The sequence below is a fragment of the Hevea brasiliensis genome, chromosome 14, assembly GCF_030052815.1.
Source record: "Hevea brasiliensis isolate MT/VB/25A 57/8 chromosome 14, ASM3005281v1, whole genome shotgun sequence".
Lineage (NCBI taxonomy): Eukaryota > Viridiplantae > Streptophyta > Magnoliopsida > Malpighiales > Euphorbiaceae > Hevea > Hevea brasiliensis.
The window spans coordinates 18,010,908-18,025,092 of NC_079506.1; the positions used below are offsets into that span (position 1 = coordinate 18,010,908).

The 14,185-nt window shown below is 25.3% G+C and overlaps 1 protein-coding gene across 1 annotated transcript; it reads right to left on the reverse strand.

Moving 5' to 3' along the window:
• Positions 1-1,790: 1,790 nt before the first annotated feature.
• LOC110671436 (L-type lectin-domain containing receptor kinase IX.2-like) lies at positions 1,791-3,878 on the reverse strand. The gene is made up of 3 exons (XM_058134348.1): positions 3,351-3,878; positions 2,989-3,203; positions 1,791-2,880 (listed from the first exon to the last, which is right to left on the reverse strand). The coding sequence occupies exons 1-3, from the start codon at positions 3,876-3,878 to the stop codon at positions 1,791-1,793; spliced, it is 1,833 nt and encodes a 610-aa protein (XP_057990331.1).
• Positions 3,879-14,185: the final 10,307 nt, after the last annotated feature.

The following is a 14,185-nucleotide window of genomic DNA, read 5'->3' on the forward strand; positions in this document are numbered from 1 at the left end:
AAGCGGACAATACTAACTGGAGAAGGATCGGGCTGTTACACTTCGGCCCAGAGCGGACAATATCACTAGTGGGTCAGGCCATTACATTTGTTACAACTCCTATTTAATAATAATAATAATAATTCCTATCCCAAAACTTTATAAAACTCTATCCGCATAATTGAATAAAATAAAAAAATAACCAAAACCTAAAACTTAATCTTTTAATTTTAAAAATATTGTATAACGGTTATTTATAACAAGTGCCACTTTTCAACTCCCCATATTCATGATGTTTTTATCATATATATTAATCCAAAAATACATTTTAAAATTATTATTTTTATTTATTATTAGAGTTTTAAATTTTATAGAACTTAAATTCAAATAATATTTAAATTAATATATAATTAAAATAATCAAATAAAAAGTATTAAAAATCAAACGCTACAATTTTGAAAATGCATACTCATTCACTAAAATTTCATAATCAAACTTTAATTTTTTTTATCAAAGAATAAAAAAATACTTATAAAAGTCAAAATTTCAATAGTGAAATTTTATTAATCATTAATTAAAAAAACTATAACAACTTAAATTATAAGATAATTATATTATTAACTTTTCTCACTCATTTATTAACAACAACATTGAATTTTTTATATTATTTATTTAGTTTTTTAATCTTGTCTTTCTATACTTAATGAATATTATTATATCAAAAAATAATATTTTTATATATTTATTAGATTAATTAATAATTATTAGGGAGTTGAATTTTTTTTTTGTGTGTATTTTTTATTTGAGTTAATACACTGTGTGATTATCAATGTTAATAACAAATTGAAGATCAAATAAAAATATTAAATGATATTATCACCAAAATGAAAATATCACAAATTATATATATCTATATATATTCTTTATAATATAGTTATTGTCATAGTTATTCAAACTCATACTATAATAATGATAATTTTTTAATTTTTTTTTCTTAATCTAGTCTATATTTATAATTTTTATCACTAAAAAAATTCTGAGCTTGGCCCTCTTGAATTCGTCTATGGAGATAATAGAACAAGGCCCAATCATAAAATATTGACACCAAAAGGGCAGCTGTAAGACTACTACACTTACAAGTGGATGTGAACTTCATAGTTATTTTTGTTTTCTGCACTAGAGTTATTGATGTTTAAAAAATTGATTGGCTAATTTGATTTTAAATTTGGATTTCATTTAAAAAATTTTGGAATTAATGTAGTGTTATGATGTTATTTGTAATAATACTATTAAAAAAATATTTTTTAAATAATATATATGTATATATATTTTAATGGTCCAAAATCAGAAAGTCTAGCTTATTCAGCACAAAACTAAAAATTTTAGCTTAATTGGACTTGCTCCATAAGCAATGCAAAGGAAGCAAATTAAACTTTCCGGTGAAACGAAGATGGAATGATAATGCTAATATTCATTGGATTGCAAAGCAGAGCAGATGCAGCACAAATGTTGAGGCATTTAGCAATTACAAAATTCCCAAGATCACCTTGCTATTTTCCAGGAACATGCAGCAAGAATTTAGAATAATTATGTTTATATTTCCAGGATCTAATATCCCAATTTTGCAAATGACACTTTCTCTTCCTGCATGAAAACAGAGAAGGAATGAAACTGATCATTTCAAACAAAATTTAACAGATGTTTGATAAGAAGGGAGACTTTAACATTCCAAACTTGATTAGAGCAATCCACTAACAAAAAATGATCAATGTCATTAATTCAATGGATAAGAGTAGTAATTGGTATTGTAACTAGGAGGAATTAGTTTTGTAATTATTAGTTGAAGATTGATTTTGATGTCCTTCAGTGATATCAGGATCACAAGACAATGAAAAGGAGGACAGTTTCACCAGTGTATTCAGGTATGTTGGCACAGGCATCTGCAATGGAAGACTAGGCAATGAAGTTGCCAAATTAAGCACATGAATTGATTGGCTAATTGAGGGTCTCAGACTTTTATCTGGGTGAGCACACCAGAGCCCAACAATCATTAACCTCTTCATTTCCTGCTTATCAAAATCTCCACATAGTCTAGGATCAGCAGCTTCAAGCAGCTTTCCTCTTCCGTAGAGCTCCCAAACCCATGACACCATATGCACTTCTTCTTCATTAGCCATGGAGTTTATCGGTCTTCTTCCACATGCTATCTCCAAAGCAACCACCCCAAAACTGTACACATCTGATTCCCTGCTGGCCTTGCCTGTCCTGAGACACTCAGGAGCCATGTAACCCATAGTCCCTGCCAAAACTGTCGTTTGCAGACCTTTTCCATGTTCCATCATCCTTGCTAAACCGAAATCTCCAAGTTTAGCATTGAAATTTGAGTCCAACATAATATTGCTGGATTTTATATCTCTATGCACAACACATTGTTCCCATTCTTCATGCAAGTACAACAATCCTGAAGCTATGCCTTTAGCAATTCTGAACCTCACCTCCCACGTCAACAAGCGCTTTTCTCTGAAAAGATGGGAATCCAAGCTTCCATTGGGCATGAATTCATAAACAAGTGAGAGATCTTTTCGTTCGTGACACCACCCAATTAGTTGCACGAGGTTCCTGTGTCTCAGTCGACTAATGATCTTCACTTCTGCTGCATACTCTTTGACCCCTTGCTTAGACCCCCTTGATATTCTCTTCACTGCAACATATGAATTTGTATCCTTTAAATATCCTTTATAAACCCCACCAAACCCTCCCTCTCCTAGCTTCTCTTCATCCTTGAAATTATTTGTAGCTCGAGCCAATTCACGATAAGAAAATCTCCTTGGTCCAGTTCCCTTTTGAAATTCATCATCCATGAACTCATCCAAGAAATGACCACCTTCTTCATCATCTGCACATTTCCTCCAATACACGATAAAAAGCCAAACTAAGCCAGCCAGACCAACCAAAGCAGCTGAAACACCCGACCCTACTGCTAGCATCCGTACTGTCCTGTTTTCTCCATTTTCTTTGGGATTTGAATACGAAATTGGGGAAGGAGCTTCTGTTGGCTGTGTTGGAATAGTTATATTCTCATCAATTTCTAAAGTTGAACTAAAATCCCAAGAATAAACTCTATGCATAGCATATAAACTTCCTGTTGCTGCTGAAAAGCCAAAAGTAACGAGTTCTGGCAGGTAATCCCTCAGATCCAGAATTACACTAAGGTATTGCATCTCCTGAGTGTCATTTCTAGTGAAAACAACACTTAGATTATGTGTACTAGAATTATAACTAATCCAAGCATCATTTCTCTTCCCTCCCCTAATGTCACAAGACCAAGTAATATTTTTCACAGATTTCAGAGAATTGATGTCAATACCAACATGTTCGCCTGAAGGATCAAAATCGTTACTGAAGATATCAAATTCAACAGCAACAAAACTATTCACTGTAGTGTTTAGTTGTTGTCCATCAAATGTAAGTCCTAAAGTGCAGCCCTCTGTCACGTTGGGAGGAAGCTTTGAACCTTCAGGTGCAAGAAAGAAAGTCAATCCATCTCCATATTGGAACTTGCTTTTAGAATCAATGACGAACGAGAAATGGGTTTGGAAGTCAGTGAGATTACCAGAAGCTTCGTCCCAAAGCTGCATAGATTTACAGTACGTGGCTCGGCCAAAATTTGTTTTCTCATTGGCACCCATCATATTATTTGTAAGTTGAATGGCTTGTTCTGCAGGGAAGGCTCGTTCATAAGAAATGTTTAGATCACCAACATTGAAACTGGTAAAATTGAAAGATAATCCAGCAGCTAGCAAGTTCGTTTGAGAAAGAAAGATTGCAATCATGAGAACTTGAAAGGAAGTTTGAAGCTTCAATAATAGAGAGAATGTTTTACAGTTGGAGAACACCATTGTTGGGAGATAAAAACTTGGGTTTGAAAATCTTGGGAAATTTGTTATGAGGAAAATAAAAATCGAAAAAATGCCATTGGCAAGTCTGAGTATGGAAAAGGAAAAAGAACTTGCAAGCTATGTGACCGACCCTGCAATTATTTAATTCATCTAAATAATTATTTAAATAACAATTTGAATTATTCTATATGGATTTTTTTAACACTCAACGCATTGAAACCTTCGCTTTTCTATTTCTTTATATCTAAACTGAGCAATCAAAAACAATTATATTATCAAAAAGATAAATAATAGCAAGAGACAACATTTTCATTGCTAATGCTTGTGACGATTGCCGTTCTATATCTCCCACATTTGCTTATATCGTTGTTGAATATCATGCTTTTTGATTCCAAATCTATGATCACAGGGCTTCATCAATTTAATACCATGATGGATTTAAATCAATGATTTGGCCTCATTATGTATTAGGATTTCTTGAAAATGGGTTGTCTGCCTCAGCAAAATTGGCCATTTTGAATTTTTCTCCCTCTCACTATATATATATATGTGTGTGTGTGAGCTTTCTATTCCAACAAAAAGAGGAAGAATTTGTAGTTCTTTTTAGTACAACTCAATTATCTCACTTAGCATGTGTATCATTTCATTTGTGCCAAATACTACAAAAAGCATGATATAAAGATAAAAAAAAAAAAAAAAAACAACTAGGCTCAAATGTCCAAGCCCAATTCTTATGGGCTTCAATCTTTTGAGCTCATCAATCCAAATTTGTCGCGAAATTGGTTCCAGGGATCCACCCTTTTGTGAGGGTAAACTTGTGGGTTGGGCCTCAATTGATTCAGATCATATTTTCAGAGAATAGAAATGGACAGATACTCCCCTTCATCTGTGCCTTGTGAATTGTGATATCTAATGGCCCAAACACATTCAAGCCAGCTAGCCAAGAACGCATTAATTGAGAGTAGAGACCGCAAGTTCAAATAAGCAAATGAGAGGGTTGTTATGGATTTCAAATTCTTCAAGCTAATAAATGAATACTCATCTTCCCAACTAGCCTACTGAATCGTTCTTGTTAACACTTCAAATTAGTTGCTGGTCATGAATTTGAATGGGAAAAAGACAGTGCCTCTTGCTTTATGAGCCAACCATTTCGTTGAAAAAATAGGATCTTAAATTTATTTTTTTTCAAAAAAAAATTAGAAGTTAGTTTTGGATGTATATTAAAAATTACATATCAGTTTCAACATGAAATAAGTTAGTTACCCAAATTTAATTATTATTAAATTATAACTCTATTTTCAATTTGAAAAATATACCTCTCCCTAAGGTTTTATTTTGTTAACAAAATGTTTCACCCCCTTCAAGTTTTATATTTAAATATCTATATATTTAATATTTAGATAATTATATATTTTATATTTAAAATTTTCATTACACTTAAACATAATTTTCACATTGATTGGACATTCATCAGACGTTTTTATTCCTATATTTGGGGGAAAAAATAAGAGGGGGAGTGGAAATGACCAATGAGGGAGAGAAGATAAGGGGATAGAAAATAGGAGGAGATTGTATAACTATATTGTATTATTCGCGCGGGAAAAGGTGAAATTAAAAGATGAGAAAATGAAGATAAAATATGCAAAATACATTATAGGGTGAATTACCTTTTTAAATATATGAGTCTTATCGTATTTATATTTTAAATTCATGATAAATTGATATTAGATAAAAATTTTTCATTATAGCTTTAAGATACAAAAATAGAATTTTTTGTCATGAACCCAAGAATTTTCTAAATATTTATATCTAAAATATTTTTTATTATATTAATATATATATTTAAATAATTATTAATTAAAAAACTATTTATAAAATTTAAACATTTAGTTTTTTAAAAATGTCTTATATTTAAAATATAAGAATTTTAATAATGATGTCATAATTTGGTTATAATTTTTAATTAAAAACCAAATCAAAATAATATTAAAATTGAATCAGAACTGTATCATATTGAGAACTGAATTTATATATATATTTTTTTATATTTTTTTAAAATGCATAATATATTTTCAATGTAGTTATATATGTATGTGTGTGTAATTATGAACTAAATATAACCTACTATTACATTTTATTTCTCTATCTTTTGTTAATAATTTTAGTATAAATACATTCAATTATTACCTTAAAATTCTTAATTATAAGTGTAACGTTATGTTATATATATACTTAATTTATAATTATATTTATATGCTATAGTTAAAGATTATAAAATTAATAAATAGTTAAAAAGTGTATTATTATCTTATATAATATGGTTAATTCTAAATTATACATATACTTTACAAGTAAAAGATTTTATAATTTAGAAATAGCTAAAATATATATTATATGATATATTATATAATTTATTTCAAAACTTTAATGCTAGTTCAATTATGCTTTTTTATGAAAATAGTTGCACAAAATTATTTAAAAAATCGAGAATTAAATTGAAATCATATCGAATAAACTGAACTAGAAGAATTGAAAGCTATACTGAAAGGAAATTAAAATACCAAGGAATTAAAAAAGAACCATATTAAAATTTTCGTTTCATTCCAGTTCCTAAACAGATTATAAATCAGAACTGAAACTGGAACCACATATCTCAAGTCCATATAAAAATAGAGTAAACCGTGAGGTCATTGATATAAGATATCAATTTTTTTAGTGAAAATTTTCTCAGAATCTTCATTAAACGTCGCTTTAAGAAAATGTCAAATTTAGCAATTTCTATTCATATTTTCGGATGTTATTCATTAAACATTTTATGGAGCAGTCTACACGGTTTATTTATTAAAAAATGTTTGAATTTTTCTTTGGTCAATGGAATGAAAAATGAGTTTTAGTGCATTCAGGAAACATCAAGTGATGCAATGTAATGTATATTATTCAATGCATTTGAACCTTATATATATTAAAAACAGGATATAAAACTTGCTAATTACAAAGTAATTACTTGCTAATAATTTTTTTAAGAATATTTAAAACTTTTTAATACATGTACACAACACTATATGTAAAATTATGAAAATAATAATATTACACTATTAAATTAATAATTACATATATAATTAATAGGTTTTTTTTTTATAACTATATCATCAATAAGTTTTAATAAGTGATATTGAAATTATCTTTAAAACTGTAAAATTTTAAATTTAAATTTTAATTGGAATTAAAAAAAAAAAACTCTTATTGTCCACTTTTATGTGTCGATTTGCATTTTGACATTTATAATTGTTATGTTTTGCATTTTGACTTTTTTTTTTAACATTTATAATTGTTATGTTTGCATTTTGAATCATTGATATTTTAGAAGTGGATGCTACTTTCAATTTTATTATATAATCCTTTGTTAAAAATACAAAGGAAAAAAATGAATTTATATGATAAATTATTTCAAATATAATGAATGAACTGTTTTATTAGCTGTTAGTTATTAGATATTAATAATTAATAATTAACTTTTTATGTATTGATTAAAAAAGAATTGTTTAATAAAAATAATTATTGATTTAACTATTAAATGTAAAAATAATGATATTATTTTATTGACGCTGCCTCAATTTAGAAGAGATAATTTTTCATTAACCACTCCCTCTACTTTCAAACACTACATAAAAACTATGCTACTGAACAATATAAAAACAAAGAGATAATCAAATATTAAACGATATTTTAAAGCTGTTGCCGAATAGAGTTTTAATATATTTCAATAATAAATTCAATATTTAAAAAGATTTTATATTTTTTATTAATTTTTAATTTTTTTCGTTTAACAATTTAAATCCTTGGTCTACTTGCTTGGATTTTTACATAAAAAAAATAAAAAAATTAATATACGTAAAAAAAATTCAATATTTCAAAAAAATAAAAAAAAATTGCTCATGATAAAAAAATATCTAAGATAATTAAAAAAAAATTCATTGCAAATCTATTATCTATTTATTGAATTTCCAAAAATATATGTGACAGTAGATAAGTCAAGATAAATAGTATTACTTACTCTGTTTAGTTTTATCTGTCGTATTTGGATTTTGCATAATAATTGAGAAAATGATTAGATAATATAATTTTTATAAAAATATATTAATAATTAACTAAGTTGCCTTTTATCTCATATAAAAATTATATAAATATGTATTATAATATTTAGTAAAAATAAAAGTTAAAATTAAAAAAATAATTGATATTTTTTACTATTTTAAATATGATAAGTAATTTTAAATTAAAAAATTAAACGTCACATATAAAAATGAACAGATATATTATTTAGTAGAAGAAAATTATGTGAATTTCATGGAATTGTGAACTCCACGGAATTTCTCATTAGCTTCCTAACTATTGTTATTAGTATTCATTAAACATATCTTTCAAACTCTAAGCCGTATCCGGCAATATTAGTCATTTTAATAGTTATTAATTATTTTAGTAATTGTCAAATATTTTATTAGTTATTAATTATTAGACGTTAACTATTAGTAGTTAGCTTTTTACATAGTGATTAAAAAAAAAAAGTGCTCAATAAAATTAACTATTATATCAACTGTTAAATATAAAAATAGCGATATTATCTTATTAACTACAATTAAAATGCTATCTCAACCTCTAAAAATGTAACTTTTCATAAATCAATCTCTCAACCTCTAAAAATTAGTATAAAAACTATGCAAGTAGCATAAATAAAAGACATACTCAAAATATTAAATACTGTCTTAAAAACTACTACCAAATATAGCTTAAATATATTCTAATAATAAATTTAATATTTAAAAATATTTTGTATTTTTATTTGTACTATTTTTTTCGTTTAACAATTCAAACCCAGTGTACTTGCTTGATATGTACATAAAAAAAAAGTAATATACATAAAAAAAATTTAATATTTCAAAGAAATAAAAAGGTTGCTCATGATTAAAAAAATATCGAAGATAATTTTTTTTTTTTTAAATTCATTTCAGATCTATTATTGAATTTCATGGAATTGTGAACTCCACTGAATTTCTCATCAGCTTACAAACTGTTATTATTACTCATTGCTGGTCTGTTATCTATTTATTAGATTTTCAAAAGTATGAGTTGTTGTAGATAAGACAAGGCCAATAACAATAATTATTTGATTTATAAATAGTAGAGGAAAATTCCTTTCAATCTTCGCGGAATTGTGAAGTCAACTCAAACTCTCATAGCTTCCAAACTGTTATTATTATTATTATTATTATTATTATTATTATTATTCATTGCAGGTCTATTATCTATTTATTGGAATTTCAAACGTATGAGCTGTTGTAGAGAAGACAAGGTCAATAACAATAATTATTTGATTTATAAATAGTAGAGGAAAATCCCTTTCAAACTTCGTAGAATTGTGAACTCCACTCAATTTCTTTTTATGTTAATACTGATATGATAGGAAATAAATATTTGTATTTTTTTTTTTAATTCTTAAATTTTATGTGATAGAAAAATATTATAATATATGATAGCAGAGGAAATTTTCAATTTGAATTTGCAGTCCGAGAATTGTTTTCAATTTCCTAATCCGCATATATATATATATATATATATATATATATATATATATATATATATATATATATATATATATATATATATATATATATATATATATATATATATATTTATTTATTTATTTATTTATTTATTTATTTTAAATATGTCCCCAATTAGAAAATTACTTTATTACTTTTACTTTATTACTTTTAATACGATTATCAATTTACTCTAATAAAATTGGTCTAATGCAAAATAGAGTAAAGATGCTTATATTAAAATTTTTCAATCTTACGTCATGTTAGTAATAATATATAAAATAATTTTTTTATCATGTCAATTATCACATTAATTATATCATAGTAAAAAAAATTAAAATTCATACAACATCAATTATCACATCAACAATAATATTAAAATAAATAATATTTTTGTCACATTAATTATCACATCAATATCTAAATAGTTAAAATTAATCAACTGACCAAAATAACACTAAAATTACAAATTATACTAAAATTGACTATAATTAAAAAAAAAAAACCTAATTTTTTTTCCTTACCTTTTGGCCAATAAAATTATAATTTCTTCATTATAAACACACTCCTGGCAGATATAAAAACACACTGCATTTTACTATATAATTTTGTATAAACTTATAAGACAATCACATAAAAAAAAATAATAAAACATAAAAGATTTAATCTCTCTCTTTGACAATTTATATTATATTCATGATCTTTTATATTAAAATCAAAATAAAAAAAAAAAATATTGGTGCCGACTAACCTTGTTTTTGAATGCACAATATTATATTGAAAAGGAATATTATTATTATTATTGATATAAATTTATTGGCAAATTTAATTAGTTAATGTTTTAAAAGATTTCAAATTTGTTTTGCAAGTTTGAAAAAGTTTAATACTCAAACTCGTCAGTGAGCTTAATTATTTATAATAAAGATTTAATTAAAATGTTTTTTTTTCAAAGTTAAATAATAATAATAATAATAATAATAATAATAATAATAATAATAATAATAATAATATATGGCAGTATAATATAAATTCAGCTAAATAATTACCTAATTTTCAAATCAATCACGTTGAGGCATGCAGTCCACAAAATTTCATCACAATGGCTGCAAATCTATTATTCTTTTTCTATGGACAGTAATATTCTCTGTTGAATTATTCTTACACTATGTGATAAAATTTCATCACAATTAATTGCACATGTAATGATCGAGCCAGCCAATTCACTCATATACAAATATGCAAAGCTTATATATGATGGAAATAAAATTATTCAAATAACCTGAAAAAAAAAAAATTGAATGGGTGAGCATTCAACTCTTGAATAATGAAAGAATTTGAGTTCGAGTCACTCGAATATATGTGATATATAAAATGAAATAAAATAAATAAATAAAGAAAAGAACTTGAAAAGGTGTTAAAACGGCTAGTAACTGTGTGTATAGTTGTATGGCTATGGCTATATAAATGATGCCGTGGAACTAAATTAAAAAAAAAAAAAAATTCTTTATAATTATGCATATGTATGACAAAAAATAAGGCTTCTCTTTGACATACATTTTGCAAGATATACAGTAATATATCAAGAGAAAATATAATAAGAAAAGTGTATGAGTGCACCACAATAAGGCTTTATCTTTGTTTTTTTGGGATCTCTCATTTACCTCCTTATGTGGAGCAAATCAAATTCTCCTTGTGTGTTTTTTTTTGGGATCTCTCAATGTTTTCTTGTTGATATAGAGGCGTGAAAATTCAAACATAGCTCTACTAAGTGAGTTACAGTCACTCAATTAAGACAATTAAACTACAAGTTGCACATCTAAACTTCTAATCTTTCTCGTATTACATTTTAACTTTATTTTTATCGTTAATTATGATATTTATACAACAAAAAAAGAAAAATTCATGATGATGTTATTACCATGGATAGGACAAAATAAAAAAGAAATATTATTTGGGAAAATTCATCAATCTCTTCTTTCCCTTAACTCATCTGTTTCTGGCATGTATTATTTGGAAAATTCTAGTCTAGACCGATCCATCATGATTCAACATAAAAATATATAGAACTCATATATTTAATAGATGAGTACCACCATACATCTTATATTTTGGGTTCATGATAGACTGAGTCTAAGTAAGAAAAAATCATATTATTTTCAACAAAAAATAAAAATAAAAAAAAGTTCTCAAAGGTATAGATATAGATGATGCAATTGGATTTTTCATGTTCAAACTTAGTTTTTCATAAACCTAATATATAAAATATATAGTAAAACTTATTATTAAATACATGAATCTCATATATTTATATCTTTAATCTATAAAAGATCGAATCTAAATAAAATTTACTGATGGAAATTAATGAATATTTCAATATAAGAAGAAAATGAGCAAACTGATGAATTTATTTTCTTGCTTGGTTGGGTAGGTGTAGACCTCAGACGCGTTCTCGAAATTTTTATTATTATAATGTATTTTAATTTTCGCATGATAATATCTTGGCATTTATTTAAAAAGATAATTATTGTGATTAAAATTTAACATTTATAATTGTTATGTTTGCATTTTGAATCATTGATATTTTAAAAGTGGATGCTATTTTCAATTTTATTATATAATCCTTTGTTCAAATACAAAGGAAAAAAAAAAAAGAATTTATATGATAAATTATTTCAAATATAATGTATGAATTTTCTTTAAAAAATTATTGAATAAAAGTTAAAAATTTATATAAAATCTATAATTAAATTGAAAAATAACAATTCAATAAACACAAAATCATTACACGTTTCATTAACATATCTTCCAAACTCTTAGGTCTGTCCGGCAATATTAGCTGTTTTAGTACTCTCAGCTATCCAGTACTTGCCAACCGTTTTATTGGCTATAAGTTATTGGCTGTTGTAGTTATTGCCAACTGTCCTAGTTATTGCCAACTGTTCATATCTTCCAAACGTATGAGCTGTTGTAGAGAAGACAAGGTCAATAACAATAATTATTTGATTTACAGTGGAGGAAAATCCCTTTCAAACTTCCTAGAATTGTGAACTCCACTCAATTTCTTTTTATTTAACAATTTAAATCCTTAGTCTACTTGCTTGGATTTTTACATAAAAAAAAAATAAAAAAATTATTATAAGTAAAAAAAAATTCAATATTTCAAAAAAATAAAAAAAAATTGCTCTTGATCAAAAAATATCTAAGATAATTAAAAAAAAAAATTCATTGCAAATCTATTATCTATTTATTGAATTTCCAAAAATATATGTAACAGTAGATAAGTCAAGATAAATAGTATTACTTACTCTGGTTTTTAAGCAGATCCGAACTAAAATTGAAATTGAAACCACACGTCTCAAGTCCATATAGAAAATCAGAGTAAACCGTGGGGTCCTTGATATAAGATATTAATTTTTTTTAGTGAAAATTTTCTCAGAATCTTCGTTAAACGTCGCTTTAAGAAAATGTCAAATTTAGCGATTTCTATTCATATTTTCGGATGTTATTCATTAAACATTTTATGAAGTAGTCTATACGATTTATTTATTAACAAAATGTTTGAATGAAAATTGAGTCTTAGTGCATTCACCAAACATCGAGTGATGTAATGTAATGCATATTATTCAATGCATTTGAACCTTATATATATTAAAAGCAGGATGTAATTAAAGTTTGATTTTATTAATAGATTAATCTACGTCATTTAACTTGATTGCTAGTTTTGATAATTCCGTTAATTTATTTTAATTTAAAATAATTTAATTTTTAAAAATTCATTTTATTAATAAAATAGTCTTTTATATTTAAATTTTATATATAAGATTATTTATTTTATTTGCATCATTATAATTCCCGACACGCACAAAGACCAACTATTCAAAGGAATTAGAAAAATTATTTGCCAAAATGTATGGACTTTGCAGTCAGTCATTTTTATTTTTAATTACAAATTGCATTATACGGCCACTTGCAATACTCTTTTCCATACAGAAAAGTCGGAGTAAACCATAGACCAACTGTTCAAATGAATCAGAAAAATTACTTGTAGGGCACATTTAGGGTTGTACATGGTTTTGAACTGAATTAAAAAATTATATTAAATTAATAAAAATTATATTAAATTAAATTTATATTATTATTTTATTTCTCTATTTTTTCTTAATAATTTTAATTATAAATACATTTAATTATTACCTTACGAATTTTATGTGTATTATTATATTATATAAACTTAATTCATAATTATATTTATATGTTATAGTTAAAAATTACATAATTAATAAATAGTTAAAAGGAATATTACATGACATAGTTGTACTACTATATTATATAATATATTTAATCCTAAATTATATATGTACTTTATAATTAAAAGATTATGTAATTTAGAAGTAGTTAAAAAATATATTATATGATGTATTATATAATTTACTTCAAAACTATAATTTTAATTCAATTATGGTTTTTTTTTTCTGAAAATAGTTGCATAAAATTATTTCAAAAATTTAGAATTAAATTGAAATTATATCGAACCAAACCGAAATTAAAAAATTACAAACTGCATGATAAGTGCATAATTTATTAATTTTACTCCCATCACATTTAATGTTTCTAGGGTATCTTTATGCCTAATTCAATTGATTAAAGTATAATTATCTATTAGGCATATGTTTAGAGAGTTATTGAAATAATTGTGTTAAATGGAGA